Consider the following 14,241-nt stretch of genomic DNA (forward strand, 5'->3'; position numbering starts at 1 on the left):
ACACTTCCAGAGTCAGTGAAAGTAGATTCAGAGTTCTCCAAGGCCTCTTTTAGGAGGGCATTCCTTATGATCAAATAGCACTGCCTTCAGTGCTTCAGGCTCACGGCTTCCTGGCAATTCAGTCCTGCCAGGTGCCACCCTGTTGTTCCAGCACACTGATCTGACATATAGACTTGTGAAGTGAAAATATCAAGGGTCACTCATGAAGTTCTTCCTGACCAGAACAGATAGAAAACCACAGAGAATCTTTCCTTAGACAACTGAGGAAAGATGTACCGGAAGATTGAGGTCACTGGTCCATGTTCTCCCCAAGCATGCTGCCCGTGTTTATGGAACAGGAAAGAGAAATAAATTGCTGGCAGTTTGGAAATGTTGCACTGGTTCCAGAGCCTTCCACTGAGGAGGTAATCTCTCCCATCCCTGGTCCCAGCTACCTGGCACCAGGACTACTGAGGAATTTCTTTGCAGGCCAGTGCACAGTTTGGTTACTATCACCATTCTGAGAGTCTTCATTTCCAAGTTAGTCACCTGAATGCTCTGAGAACAGCTGTTTGATTTAAGAGCAGTTTGGTTCGTGATGCTGAAAAAAAGTCCTTTGCTGTCCCTCTGCTTTGAAGCTTTTGCACACACCCAAGTGAATTCTCGTGAGGGTGTTTGAACAGACCTTCATGTTGGTCAAATGGCCTGCATAGCAGCAGGTGATAAAACAGGAATGTAAGTGCAAACAGCTGTGTGAATTGAATACTTGAAACTAATTGAAGGGGCACTTGCCCCAAAACCACCGTGATTAAAGTAGAACAGGACCTCCAGGTTAACAGTAATTGGGGAATTAGCAAAAGGCTGCTGAGAAAGAGAAAAATCAGTCTGAAAACAAAGTTTAGAAGAAACAAAAACATTTTTAACACAGAGGACACAGAGAAATGGGAAGGAAGTGGCAGTTGACACCGGGCTGTTCTATAACTTTGCAGTATCTGTCTGTAACAGAGCACCCTCACCGTGGATGCCGTGGCCATCCTGCACTCGTGGCAGTCAGGGCTGCAGCAGGTAGAGACTCACAACTGCAGTGTGTGTACGTGACCCTGTGCTGTCCCACCGGCCTGTGGGTCAATGGGCTGTAGGAAGTGGTGTGCATACACACAAACCCTGCATCTCCAGCAGGAAGTGTGTGAGACTAGGGGAACCCTGCTTCCAGAAAAGGGGATGTGCAGCTGTGCTTCCTGTGGTGGTGGTGGGAGACTGGAGGTTGCAAAAATAGTTGTGCAGATGTGTTTTTCTAGAGGGGTTAGAGCTTTTGGACATTGGTTACGTAAAGGTGTTTAGAAATATAGGGTCCGCCCCTGCCTGAAGCCTGGTGTGCACAAAAAGCATGTTCAGAGGATATCTTCTACATGCAGTTTAGGGTTGTCCTCACTTGTAACCCATTCTGTGCCCTAATCTTTTGATGCTTCAGCTGATATCCCTCTGTTATTGCTATTACCTACCCCATTCCTTCCTCACTGCACCCATGCAGGCCCCTTCACAGGGAGAAAACAGCTGACGGAACAAGGAAGAGCAAAGGCTGGGTACCCATCTCAGTCCATTCAGGGTACAGTGAGACCCAGTAGTGATTCTTTATCCTCCAGGTTATCTTTAGGGACACTGTCATGCAGGATTTTCATTCAAGTCACCTTGAGCAGTGCTAGAACCACCATTTGTAGTCATGACCAAGTCAAACCACCACTTCCTTCCCATTTCTCTGTCTCCTCTGTGTTAAAAATGTTTTTGTTTCTTCTAAACTTTGTTTTCAGACTGATTCTCCTCTTTCTCAGAAGCACGGGGATTCTGGCATTGTCTAGTGATCTTTTCTAACCTCCAGCTCCACAATGACAGGTCATATGCAGCCTCTCATTTCAAAGGTCCATCCTCTTTTCCCGAGCAGTTAGTTAAAAATAATGTTGGCAACTTCTTTGTTGTGCTCTGGGTTACTGGGCTCGGGCTTCGTATGGGCACTGCTGAGGATGAGTCACAGATACGCTTTCTTGCCATTTTTGGACTCCCTTTTGCAGGATGTTGTGAGTGGGTTTAGCCCTTCAGTGGCAAATACCAGCAGAGTTGCCATTTTCACACACATACTCCCTCACCAGGAAAGAGCAAGTACCAAAGAGAGAAGGCCAGTGCTATGTCCTGTGAAACTCCTTGAGTATGTGCAAAAGGAGATTGTTTGAGCTAAAATGATGGTACTCTTCATCTGTTTTCTTCCACCTCTGTGAGTTTCTGTGTTGCAAGGAGCATCTTGTGAAATGTCCTTGCAGGGAAATGATGAAAATTCCCCAATCTCCATGTACAGTGGGGAACACCCAGGATATGGCTTTTTCCTGCACACCAGATTAGAGGCTGTGAAGGCTCCTCACCAGTGTGGGAGCTGCCCTATGTAGTAGGAAGGCTGTGTTTCTGGCCACATTGGTAACGTGGATTCTTGGAGAAGAGTGATACAGTGGTGGAGAGAATGAATTGCCAAGGGAGAGTCAGTCCTGGAACTGCAGGTAACCACGTACCCTTCCTTTCTGTCCTCCTGTAGAAGAAGGAAGAGGTGGGGGAAATATGGGGCTGGGATGGATAATGGGCATGGTATGGTGGCTGTCCTCATACCAGGAGAAGGGGCTTAGGACAAGGGCAGTGCAACAGATTAAGGAACTGGGGAGTGCCTGGATTGGGAGAATGACCTTTTTCCTAGAGCCAGGGGGAATGAAAGCCCAGGTAGACTATGGTCTGCCATTCCTTTCAGTGTTTTTTTGTGTAACTGATGGGACTGAAGAGTGCTATCCTACTATCATTACCCTGGTAAAACAATCTGCATCAAGCTGAGCACGGGTCACTGCTCTCCTCTCTGGTGTCAATACAGAGGACCAAGTAAGGCCGTTCCAAGAGCTTCTAAGTGCCTTTTTTCCCTTTAGAAACAATCATTTCTGTGTGTTTGGCTGTGCAAACACTGATCTGGAGAGTCAGTCCTTTGGGTGAATATATGCTATTGCATAAAGGGGCTTGTGGTATAGAGCCAAAATAAAAGCAGCAGAGGAAAAGAAGGTTGAAAGTGAGATGAAGAGGAGAGAGGTACAGAAAGAACTTTTAGTGAAAGACAGGGGTAATGAGGGTAACAAGGAAGATGTATTGAGGAGAAAGGATGTCTGACAGCATAAAGAAGGAGTGAAGTTTGGGCAGAATACAGGCAGGTCTTGTGACAACCAGCAAAACAAGAAAGCAGCTTCAGGGCAGCCCCTGTGCTACTCTGCATTGTGGGTCTGACCCATGGCTACTGACAGGCAGCAGGACTTGCTTACAGCACCTGTGAGGCTCCCCACTCCTTGGAACGAGGGTACCAGCAGGGTGCTGGGTTACAGAGCCACCTGGGTTATGCTGCCCCTGACTCTGGGCTGGGAGATTCCCACTCTTGCTTTGTGTTTTTCAGCCCCAGCAGAAGAGAGAAGCTGCTCCTGGCTGAACCCCTGGGTTTTCCTTATTTCTATCCTTGTCATCAAAACTGCCTTTGTGACCGTCTGTCTTGGTGGGTACCAGGGTCTCTTACTTCCCCTGGGATGAAGGGATCATTTAATGGCCTTTGTCAAATGGAAAACAATATCTCAATCTCTCTGCCAACAGACAAGTGCCATTTACCAAAACAGCCCTTTCCACCTTTATTAAGCCTATCCCACAACTTACTTTTCCCTTTCCTGGCCCCATTCTCAAAGAATGTCTAATCTGGTTTTGTCAGTTGTGAAAATGAGTCTCTCAGCCAGCAGAGTGAGACAAGCTCATCTGAGGGAGGGGCTGACTGGTAGTGGGAGAAATGGCCTGCTGTTTCTCACCTCTTTGTTCAATACAGATTTCAGAGCTTGATCATGTAACAGAGTCTCTGTGGGAGCTCTAAGCCAGAAGGTGGAGGATGGGACAGGTTGCCTATGAATGAGGAGGAAAGGATGACAGTAGCACTTCCATTCTTGTTCCTCTCTTCCCAGTTGTATTACTTCATGGAGGCTATGGCCAATACAAGACTCTACTCCAGAACTCTACAGAGTGGCACTGCATTCCCAAGATTTCTGCAGACAAAAGTGAGTGATGTTGAGACCCTCCTAAGAAGCACAAAGTACTTCACCAACATTTACTCTAGTGTAACTCAGCCTTTGAGGTTGGGAATGTCATTGTCAGAACTGGATTGTTTTAAGGAAGGAAGATGTGGATTTGAGGGAAGAAGATGCTGTACTGCACAATTTTACTTAGGATGCCATGAAAACATGTTCTGGGCCAGTGGAAGAGGGTGGGTTGTTCCATACCTTCATTCTGCTCACACAACCCCTCAACTGTTAGTCTGGTTCACTAATCTAGCTGCAAATCCTTCATCCTTTTGTCCAGGTTCGTTCAGCTCCATCCTTTCTGGCTCCTTCCTGTTGACACAGGCATCACAGTCAGTGAGCGGGACAGAGATTTGAGGATGTTGTCAAGTGTTCAGAGTAGCTGGAGAGCTGGGCTGTAATCACACATGAAGTGATGGCAATATCAAGTGCTAGAATGCCTGCAGTGGAAGTTCCGAAACTCAGGTCAGAAATTTAGTCTCATGTAGCCTCATGCTTTGGGAGAATATATCTGTTGCTTTTTAATCCATCACGTGACTTTCTGCCTATAAGCTAGATCTCTAGGATAACCTGACTGTTTAAGGAACTGACTGTGGTGGCAGCAAGGCTGTCAGAGCAGTTTACTGTACATGTCTGCCAATCTGCATAAATTGAGAGCTTGGACAATACTTCTCTGATGGAAGAGTTCCCATAGGAGTGCAAGCCAACTACTTCCCATCTTGCTTCCTCAGGAAGGGTAAGGCAGAAGCCACGTCTCTCACCAAACAGAGGTTGCATGGACATGGCAGAACAGCTAGAGAAAGGGAAAGGCTCTTCAGGCAGGGGCTTGTGACAGGAGTCTGTCAGGATGTTGACAGCTTTACTTGTTGGAGTGCTGAAGAGAGCATTTACCTCTGTCCAGACTAAAGGTGTGGTTCAAACCACTCCCCACCAACACTTGGGAACCTACACTGAACTCACAGAGATGAAGGACAGCACACCTTGTCTAAAAGTAGGATTTTTTTTCCCCACAGTGGAAGGCTGGATGTGCTGCCCAAAGGGCTGGAGAAGGTTTCAAAACAGCTGCTATTTTCTGTCCCTTGATACGATGTCCTGGGCTGGGAGTGAGCAGAACTGCACTGGGATGGGCTCCCACCTAGTGGTGATCAACAGCAGGGAAGAGCAGGTACGTGCACAAGGCTGAGAGAGGGGCAGAGCAGCCATAGACACAGTGCTGGGCCCTGGAGGGGACACAGAGCCCCTCCTTGTCCTGCAGGGGAGGGGGTATTGTTCTGTCTGCACCCTGCAGGGGAGGGGGGATGTCCTGTCTGCACCTCTGCAGCACCGGGTCCCCTCTGTCATGAGCCCCACCCCACAGGGACTCCTGATTACTCCCTCTGCTCAATCCTGTACCTCATGGACAATGTACTTTTTTCCAGGAGTTCCTCTTCAATTTGGCAAAAGAAAAAGTTACTAACGCCTATGAAACAAAATACTACATAGGCTTAACTTCTTACCAAAATGGGCAATGGCAGTGGGTGGATCAGACTCCATATGAGAAGATAGCCACGTGAGTATCCTGGTGAAGTGGGGAAGGTCCTGTGATTCACTTCTCCTCAGTCCAAGTGACCAATACACTGTCTAAGGCAGGTATGTATCAGATGGGGATTTCTGTCTTCAACTGCCCTGTAAGTCAGAAAATTTGACTGGTTTTCTAGTCAAAACTATGGCTCCTGATTCTTATCACAGTAACCTTCCCTTTCTCTTCCACAACAGTTTGAAGTGACTTCACTTCCACTGTCAGGCATACTAGTGTATTTCTAACAGAGGAACTTTTTTTTTCAGGTTCTGGAAACCTGGAGAACCCAATTTACTCTTTGCAGAAAGATGTGCTGCAATTCATGTCAAGGGAAACAGAGACTCCAACACTTACAGTAACTGGAATAACATTCTTTGCTTCACAAGTTGCTATCGTATTTGTGAACTGGCAGTCAAATTTGTCTGAAGAAGGAAGCTCCACTTTGGATGAAGGATCCAAAGGAGTGTCCTTGAGAAAGGCCAGCTCATGAAAGCTGATGAAAACCTGGCCTGAGCTCGTACAAATACTTTATCTTGCAGTGTAGAATGAGCAAGCTTGTCATAAAGTCCTAGATCTGAAGGACCTCAGTTCCCAGTCTGTGTGTCTGCATCTCTTTCCAACCTGGAGATCAATCCTAGATGAAATAGCTCAGGCTGATGTCAAGGACTTACTGTGCCCCTTTTTCACTCTCCTCCTTCACAGATGAGGGTCCTGATTCTTCAGGACTTTCCTTGATTCCTTGTATAGTCAACATATCAATATGGAAAAGGCCATCTCTGTTTCATGAAAGGATACTGGTTCTTCAAATCACTGGAGCAGAATTTGAAAGAGGAGAATTCAGTGGGATGTTCTTGTCCCTCCTCTGAAGGGAAAAATTATTTGTGGCTTATCTTTAATGTTTCCTTCTTCCTTCAATATATTCTGTGTTGATGCATTAGAAAAAACCCCGTATTAATAAATGTTAATTCTGCTCTTTGCATGAGGATGTCATCTGAGTGACATGTCCCAGATTCCCACAACCCAGCCTCCTTGCATGGAGGTTTTAACTTTTTAGCATGTTTGGCACCTGTAGACGAGAATATTGCTGTGAGTGTGCTGGTCATGCCAGGAGCATGACCCAGTGTTCATCTGCAGAGCCTGTGGAGAATCACATGTGAGAGCAACAGAGCAGGCTGGGTCATTTTCAGTGCCAGCCATTGTTTGCCTAGGATGCAACAGAAAGGAGATGGATTTTGGAGATTCTGCTGAGATGTGTGGCAGGATGAGGCATGGCAATGAAGGGGAGAGAAAGAAATTAAATATAACAAGAAGTATAAAAGACAGAGTCCCCCAAGGAAGGATTTCTAATGCGAAAAAGGGTAGAAGACCTCTATCAGAGGCATCGCTGCAAATCAGACACAGAGAAGTCTTGAGCAAGTGCTCTGCTTCCCTCAAATTTTCCAAATCTCTGTCAGTATGTTCCTCCCTTTTTGTCAATGATATCCATGCTCTTTGAAGAGCTGGTAGTTTCCACCTTGGGACTAAAAATGCATCCTGAAAAATCAAGTTGGGGTGATTTTTTTCCCCCATCAAACATCTGAGTACAAATTTGTGTAATTTCTACCTGAAGTAGTGTATTTGTCAGGTTTCTGGTTTAGCCATTGGACCAAAAGCTAGGCTATTGCAAGATCTTGGCCTCCTACTTTCTAAAGATCCTGTGATACTTTCACAATGAAGAAAACTTTTTTGTCTTGTCCAACATCACAGCAAACAAAAACATTGCAATGAACTTGTGTTTTGTGTGACTTCTCTTTTTTATTTCCCCAAATCAGTTCTGGAAATCACAACAGCACAGTTTCAAGAAAGAAAAAGGGGCAGATAAGACACACAGAGTGACCAATGTTTTGCAAGAGCTTTTAGGGACAGCTGCAGTTCTGGCTCTTGGAAGGTGGTATGGAACAGAGCAAAACCTACACAAGGAGATTGGTTTGCAAGAAAATGTTACTTGCTAGACACAGTCTCCACGCCCAAATTTGGAACACTAAATTTTTCTTGACATGTCATGACAAAAGAGGGATTTTGGGAGATGCCTGCAGAATCGCTGAAGGGAGGTTCCTGAACCCCTCTTTGATACAGATTTGTCTGAAAGAGGTACCTTTCTTCAACATATGAGAATCAGTCTTTACCTCTCAAGTCTGTCTTAATTCAGGAGGTAGCAGATGTCATAGCAGGAGGCAGAGGTGAAGATATACTGTCAGGTACAGCACTTTCAAAAAGCTTCAGAAGGACAATCCTGCATACTGAACCAGTATGTGGTTAAAATGACTCCTGTTGGGAGAGGAAGCAGTGGGACCCCAACACAAACAGGCAGACTTGGGAGGGAGCTAAGAACAAACTTGTATCATATCTTCAACGCACGGCCGCTTCTCAGATTAATTATGATACCATACTATTCAGACACCATTTAAAAGTATTGCAGGGCACTGGCTTTATGATAGACAATCACATTTTCATGAGCCAAAGCCTGCTTAGGAGATATATTGCTTCATTGGATCATCTGACCAGCTGGGAAACGAAACAACAAGATGCTGGGAAGGGTTCTGCTTGACTGGATATCCTCAGGCCTTAGAGAAAGGAGTCAAATTCCTCCTCACTAGAGAAGAAAACGTTTCTGCCTGCAGATTCATTTTTGAGCCATCGTCACCTGGGAGCTCAGCATATTTTGGTATTCAGAAAATATGTCAATGAAGCTTCCCCATCCAAAGGCCTCTTGGAGCTATGAATCATAAGAATAGAGACAGTGCCAAATACATGTATGGGAGTTTAGAATTACTCTGCCTGAATTCTTAACAAAATCTTTTACTGAATTCAGTTGCTGATCTTTTTGTGGGGTATTTTTCTTTATTTTTTAAATAAGTGTAGCTACTCCACAAATTCTAAATGTCTACTGAAGAACCAGAGTAGCCCTTTAACACCATCAGACTATTTAACAAGCCCATCTTTTTAGTATTCACACAAAACAAAAAATAAAGTATTTATGTAAGTGCTCTTCTTTCTGAAGGGTATGGATGTGCTTACAGGCTTGATCCCTACGTTTTTTTACAGTTGTTACAGTTGTTCAAAACAAGATTGATACAAATGTCAACCCACCTCTGCATGCTTATAAGTATGCATATTTAAATATATTTTAATACACAGGACTCGATCTCTCATCACAAAATACTAGCTCCCTGCTTGATGACTCTGAACACTCAATGTTCATACTGTCATTTAATCCTGGGTGTTACTGAATAAAGTATTGCACCAACAAAACTGAAAGACTGGCTTAAATTTATTATTAAAAAATAAAAAATTTTCTGTGATCACAAGTCATATTTGGTAATACCCAAAAGCTGTGGTTTACCATTGCATTCTAAACTGGTACATTCCACAGACCAGTGACCTTTGCACTGTGCTGAGATCACCAATGATTCAAAAGAAGTACATTTTTTGAGGATCACTTCAAAACTTTTCCCTGCAGCCCTGGGTCTCCTGTAGAAGTGTGCTGTCTCATGGACAGATCAGGACTGACTCACGTTGGTTTGTGAAATCCTATGAGCTGGCACCCACACCCTGTTGGAGACCAGTGGTTGCAGAAAGTGAGGAAAAGGAAAGAAGCTGCCCTGGATTAAAATAATCAGTTTGTAAATCTTTTGCAAGCCTAATTTGTCTGCAGATTACCTGCAGGTGTGCCTCCAGGGCAGTAAATACTTTCTAGTCCTTTAGTTGTGCTCCATTTTCAAAGTAATCTTGAATCCCCCTCTTTTTAAGTTCTAGTGCAAGTTCATTGTGGGCCTTATTTCTTGGAATGCCCAATGAAGTCCCATCCACACAAACAGACCAGAGATTGCAGGTGGCTTCAGTGGTTGTGAGGAGGAAAATCCCGTTCAGATTGCTGCTAATTGTGACCCAGATCACAAGTGGCACTCCAAAGGCCATCGGCTTGGAGACACAGCACATCTACCATCTCTGTCACTGCCTCCAAATGATGCATGAATGGGTACCCACTATGTATCCAACCACTAGGGAAGGTAAACCACAAACGGTTTTGGTAATCTGTCTGGGTAAGATCATGGGATGAAGCAACACAGTCAGAAAAATACAATTAATTCTCTTTACATTAACTCATACTTTGAGGTGTTTGTCACAAGTGAACGCTGCTCATTATGTGCTTCCACCCCCTCTGCTGGAGTATCAAACATATTGAACACAATCTAAGTTGAATGTGTGTATTATATGCCTTTCACTCCTCACCACTACTCACTGCCAAGAGCAAAAAGGCCAAATTATTTTGCCACAACTACAGACCTTGCAGATACTCACAGCTATAGGAGTGGAGAAAGGTGTGGAAATTAAAATCTGTCTGTAGAATTTTCTGTTGACAGTGGTGATTTCTTATTTTCAGACCTGGCGAGGAAGATGCTATTGCCAGGACAGTTTGCATCCTTATATAGCCAAATAACTGTGTGGTTTGTGCTGATGAAAATGATCCAAACACCCTATCCAATTCTCTCTGGAAACTCTGTAATCTAAGTTCTGGCTCTGGAGAAAATACATGGGGTAAAAATGGTGATGATAAAAAAATCATGATAAACAGCAGGTATAAATAAAGTAGAAAAAGAGATTAATTTTCCTGAAGTACTCCAAAAGAAGCAGCAGATTTTCACCTTGAAGGCAGGGGACTAAAATGTTTAGTTGCAAAATTTTGTGTCAGAGTCCTGAGTGGAACAAAAAGCTTTAATGGCATTGAGCAGCCCCACCTGGCATTCCACCTACTCCTCTTGTACACAACCCCAGGAGCCACATTTCAGTTCAGCCCTGGGCCATCAGTTCCTGCCTGAGTTATTTTGAGGACATGCCTGTCTCCAACTTTGTCACAGCCATGCCTGGGTCTTGCCACAGACTCTGTTGATCCAGACCCTGATCCATGGTCTGACTTCTTCACCTGATTTCAGATGTGCATCATCACGATGAGCCTTCCTGGTAACCACTGGACTATGTCTGACCTTGGTCCCCATCACTGGACCTGACCCTGACCTGAGGATTGATTTCCTTGCTTGATCTCAGACCTGTCTCATCTCTGAAGACTTATCTAGCAATCTGGACTCTTGGTTGACCATGGATGTTGTGCCAGGTCTGCCCTGCTTGCTTTACTCAGGTGTTGTGGGATGGCCCCCAGCTGGCAAGGTCCCTGTCCTGCTGGCTGTGTTACTCCAGCTGGTTCCTGGCCGCCTGACCCTCGGGGAGCAGCCAGCCTCCACTGTGCCATGACAATGTCTCCTGTACCAGAAAGCAAAACATGAACTAGGATTTATTTTATTTTTTTGGGGTAGGCAGATTCTTGTCAATGTTTTTAGTAAGGCAGCTCTTTAGTATTAAATATTATTCTATGGTTCACTTCAGCTTTGGGTAGAACTTGCTCCTGATGGTCACCGTTACCCCTTCACTGTAATTGTCATAATTTCCATTCCAATTTTGCTGTTTTTATGCTGTTTGTAAAAAAATCTTTTTTTTTTTTCCAGAAGAGACAACCAAACAACATACTCCTTAATATCTTCCATGAGTTCCTCAGTATTGCTGACTACTGTAATCAGCTTTGAAAGTCATGTTTCAGTAGCTTTTCATAGGATTTTACTATCTTTGGTTCTTTTCCTTCAGTGCTGATTCAATAGGCCCAACAGATTCTTCACTGGTTCCTTATTGCTCCAGAGTAGCCCAGGGAGAATACAGAGCCATTCACATCTCTGAAATGGTGCTACACTCAACTGATTTCAGCAGGTGTGATGGAAGCTGGAAGAGTTTTATGTGTTGGGTTCTACCAGTGTGGCCTCTGATGGACAGTGCTGTCTGGCACACAGTGGGTATCTGTGCAGAGGGCTGGTTACCTCGAGAGAAGGAGCCGTGTAAATCAATCCAGAAGGATCTGATATGTAATCTGAATCACTGACAGATTGCAACTATGTTGTTAGATTCAGAGCCACATGTGGCCAGGTGTAATGATCGATTAGTCTGAAAAAACCCTTCTTACATAAAGATACGCTGGGAGGAGTGAGTGCTGCATAGAGACACAGCACCTATTTGTCGTGGAATCATGAAACTGCTTGGGTTGAAAGGGACTTTAAAGGTCATCTAGTCCAACCTCCTTGCAATCAGCAGGGACATCTTCAAACAGATCAGGTTTCTCAGAGACTGACCTGATCTTGAATGTTTCAAGGGATGAGGCATCTATTACCACTCTGGGCAACATGTGCCAATGTTTACATTCGAGCCAGCCTCTCTTGAGTCAGTCCTACTTGACCAACAGCAGCTACACCACATGAGTTAAGCTGCTAGAGCTGTGGATTATTGACAGAGTGGTGGCCTGGGCAGCTGATGAATTTATCAATTCAAGTGGTAGAAAACACCTCTAGTGCTGCAGTCAAGTAGAGCTGAAGTACCTGCCAATCCTAATTAGAAAAGTGCAATACTTGAATGAAGGCTGACTGAAAATAATACTGAGGCTTGGCCTTTAGGAGCCTCCTTACCATCCATAACAAACTTCAGTTCCACATGGCCTAGAGAATTGTCTTTAAACAACATATTTCTCAAATGACAGATAGCAAAATGCTGCTTACAATAAACTGTTCCCCTACCATTGCCCCCATTTCCCCACTGATGTAATGGCTATGCGTGCTAACATCAGGGTCTTATTACATAACAGAATGCCTGTGTGTCTGTTACATGCCTTAATTTAAGTTTCAAAATCTCATTTGTCCTGCCTAAAACAACTAGCTGTGTTTCCCTTCTTTCTGTTGCAATTAGCATAAATTGATTCCCAGTAATAAGACACAGTACACATGTCATTTGGTGGTCGGCCTGTTTCCCTTCATTGTGTTTTATCCTTGGATGGTGTCAAATTAGCAGCAGAATATGTTATTTTTGTGTACAAGTGTTTGAAATTCACAAAAGATTCTTTCTCTCTCAAGTAACCTTCTTGAATATGGTGGAATTAATCTGCTGTTTTGAGGATCTGCATGGTCTTATGAGAATGTTACTGCCTTGTGTATTTCCCTTATGAATATTCATCACAGATAATGACAAAATGTCCTAGTTATTATACTTGTCATGAGATATCTGGACATCCGCCACCATGTTTTCTGGCCTTGGAAAAGTTGCTGGAATAGCTGCTGGCCTGGCTATTGCATTCATCATCTTGTTCCAGATGGAAAGCAGACTCTCTGGGTTGTCCATGTGGTGTACGTCAGCAGCTGGTTCTGTCAGGATGACGTTCTTGTGGCCAGCTCAGCCCAGGGGGCCAGGTACTGACAGATGGTTGACTACCAGGCAGAGATGTCAGTTTCCCCTAATTCAGCATCCAGGTGAAAAAAGGTAACCATTTTAAAAAGAAGTTTTAAGGGTGAAGAAAGAGGAGAATCACCATAGCTAAAACCTTTTGCATAGCCTCAGAAACAATAAATAATCTAGATGTAACTGTGTTTTACTGAATCATGGGGGGATCCTGGGATTTTGGCACAGGGTCCAGTCCTCTTTGGTGACCCCATTCTGTTGTTGATGCAAGGAATTGATGAAATTCAGTTTTTAATATCAAGCCACTTTAAAGGGGTCTCAGACATGCTTATACTGGGAACCTGGAAAGAGATTAGTTCCTAAATGAAAGTCTTATCAATATAATTTCTTCACTGAGAAACGTGAACCTTTATGCAAAGACGTTCCCGAGACTTTACATATTTTGACATTTTCTATTTACATGACCATAAAAAAAAAAAAACAAAACAAAATGAAAACCAAAACAGGAAAATACAGGCAAGTCATAAATACAGAAATACTTCATGACTGCCCTGCTATAGTTAGGTTTTGGGACCACTTACCTAGCCTGAAGAATGGAGCCTGCAAGCGTGCACGGCTTCTTTAATTTTGACTGATATTTGGCCTAATGTGCTCCCCTTTGTCATTATGATATATATTATATATGAGGCCACACCACAGACTAGAGACTATCATGGTTGGTTTTTTTTCAACTTTGAACTTCTTTACCAATGAGGGAGGCTACTTCAACTCTGCAGAATAGCTGAGGTCATCAGAGTGACAGTCACCAAAAGGTGCTGCAACTTGGACAGGCTTGGGTAGCTCCATTCCAAACTCTGTATGTTCTGTAGCTACCATAGTCAACAAGACATTCTTGTCTCAGCAGGGAAAGGCAACAGAATACTTCCATATGGAACATTCCTCTTCACCTTGGCACAGACATGAATCAGATGAAAGTAGCTTAAAAGGATTCAAGGGCAGAGGTTTGGTAGGTACCTGACTTACCCATATACCCTTCCACAGCACAGTGACAGCCACGTTCCTCCCCTCTGAAGCTGCTGCTCTTTGACACAACCTTGACCCTCTCTCCTATGTGAGCATTCTGGGACACCTTTAAGCACAGCTGAAAATATACATCTCCATTGCCAGAAATCTCTAAGTTTCTTCCTCTCTTCTACAGTACAAATGAGATTCTTCTGTATTTCCACCCTGTTTCTTCCCTGAGCAGTTTAAGCTGTTGTGCAGCTCACAACT

At 44.1% G+C, this 14,241-nt stretch overlaps 1 protein-coding gene across 1 annotated transcript; it reads left to right on the forward strand.

Moving 5' to 3' along the window:
• The first annotated feature begins 2,371 nt into the window (after positions 1–2,371).
• Positions 2,372–6,090, forward strand: LOC127467236 (C-type lectin domain family 4 member E-like). The gene is made up of 6 exons (XM_051778954.1): positions 2,372–2,522; positions 3,446–3,541; positions 3,993–4,085; positions 5,120–5,271; positions 5,525–5,655; positions 5,931–6,090. The coding sequence occupies exons 1-6, from the start codon at positions 2,486–2,488 to the stop codon at positions 6,088–6,090; spliced, it is 669 nt and encodes a 222-aa protein (XP_051634914.1). The 5' UTR covers positions 2,372–2,485.
• The last annotated feature ends 8,151 nt before the right edge of the window (positions 6,091–14,241 follow it).

The sequence above is a fragment of the Manacus candei genome, unplaced genomic scaffold, assembly GCF_025592945.1.
Source record: "Manacus candei isolate 608988 ecotype Guabito, Panama unplaced genomic scaffold, ASM2559294v1 h1tg000014l, whole genome shotgun sequence".
Taxonomy (NCBI): Eukaryota; Metazoa; Chordata; class Aves; order Passeriformes; family Pipridae; genus Manacus; species Manacus candei.

Bases quoted from the DNA above. Each gene is read 5' to 3' on its own strand.
- LOC127467236 (XM_051778954.1), top strand. From the start codon at position 2,486: ATGAATTGCCAAGGGAGAGTCAGTCCTGGAACTGCAG. The intron at 4,086-5,119 runs GTGAGTGATGTT...TTTTCCCCACAG, and splicing joins CAAGATTTCTGCAGACAAAA to TGGAAGGCTGGATGTGCTGC. The intron at 5,656-5,930 runs GTGAGTATCCTG...TTTTTTTTTCAG, and splicing joins CCATATGAGAAGATAGCCAC to GTTCTGGAAACCTGGAGAAC.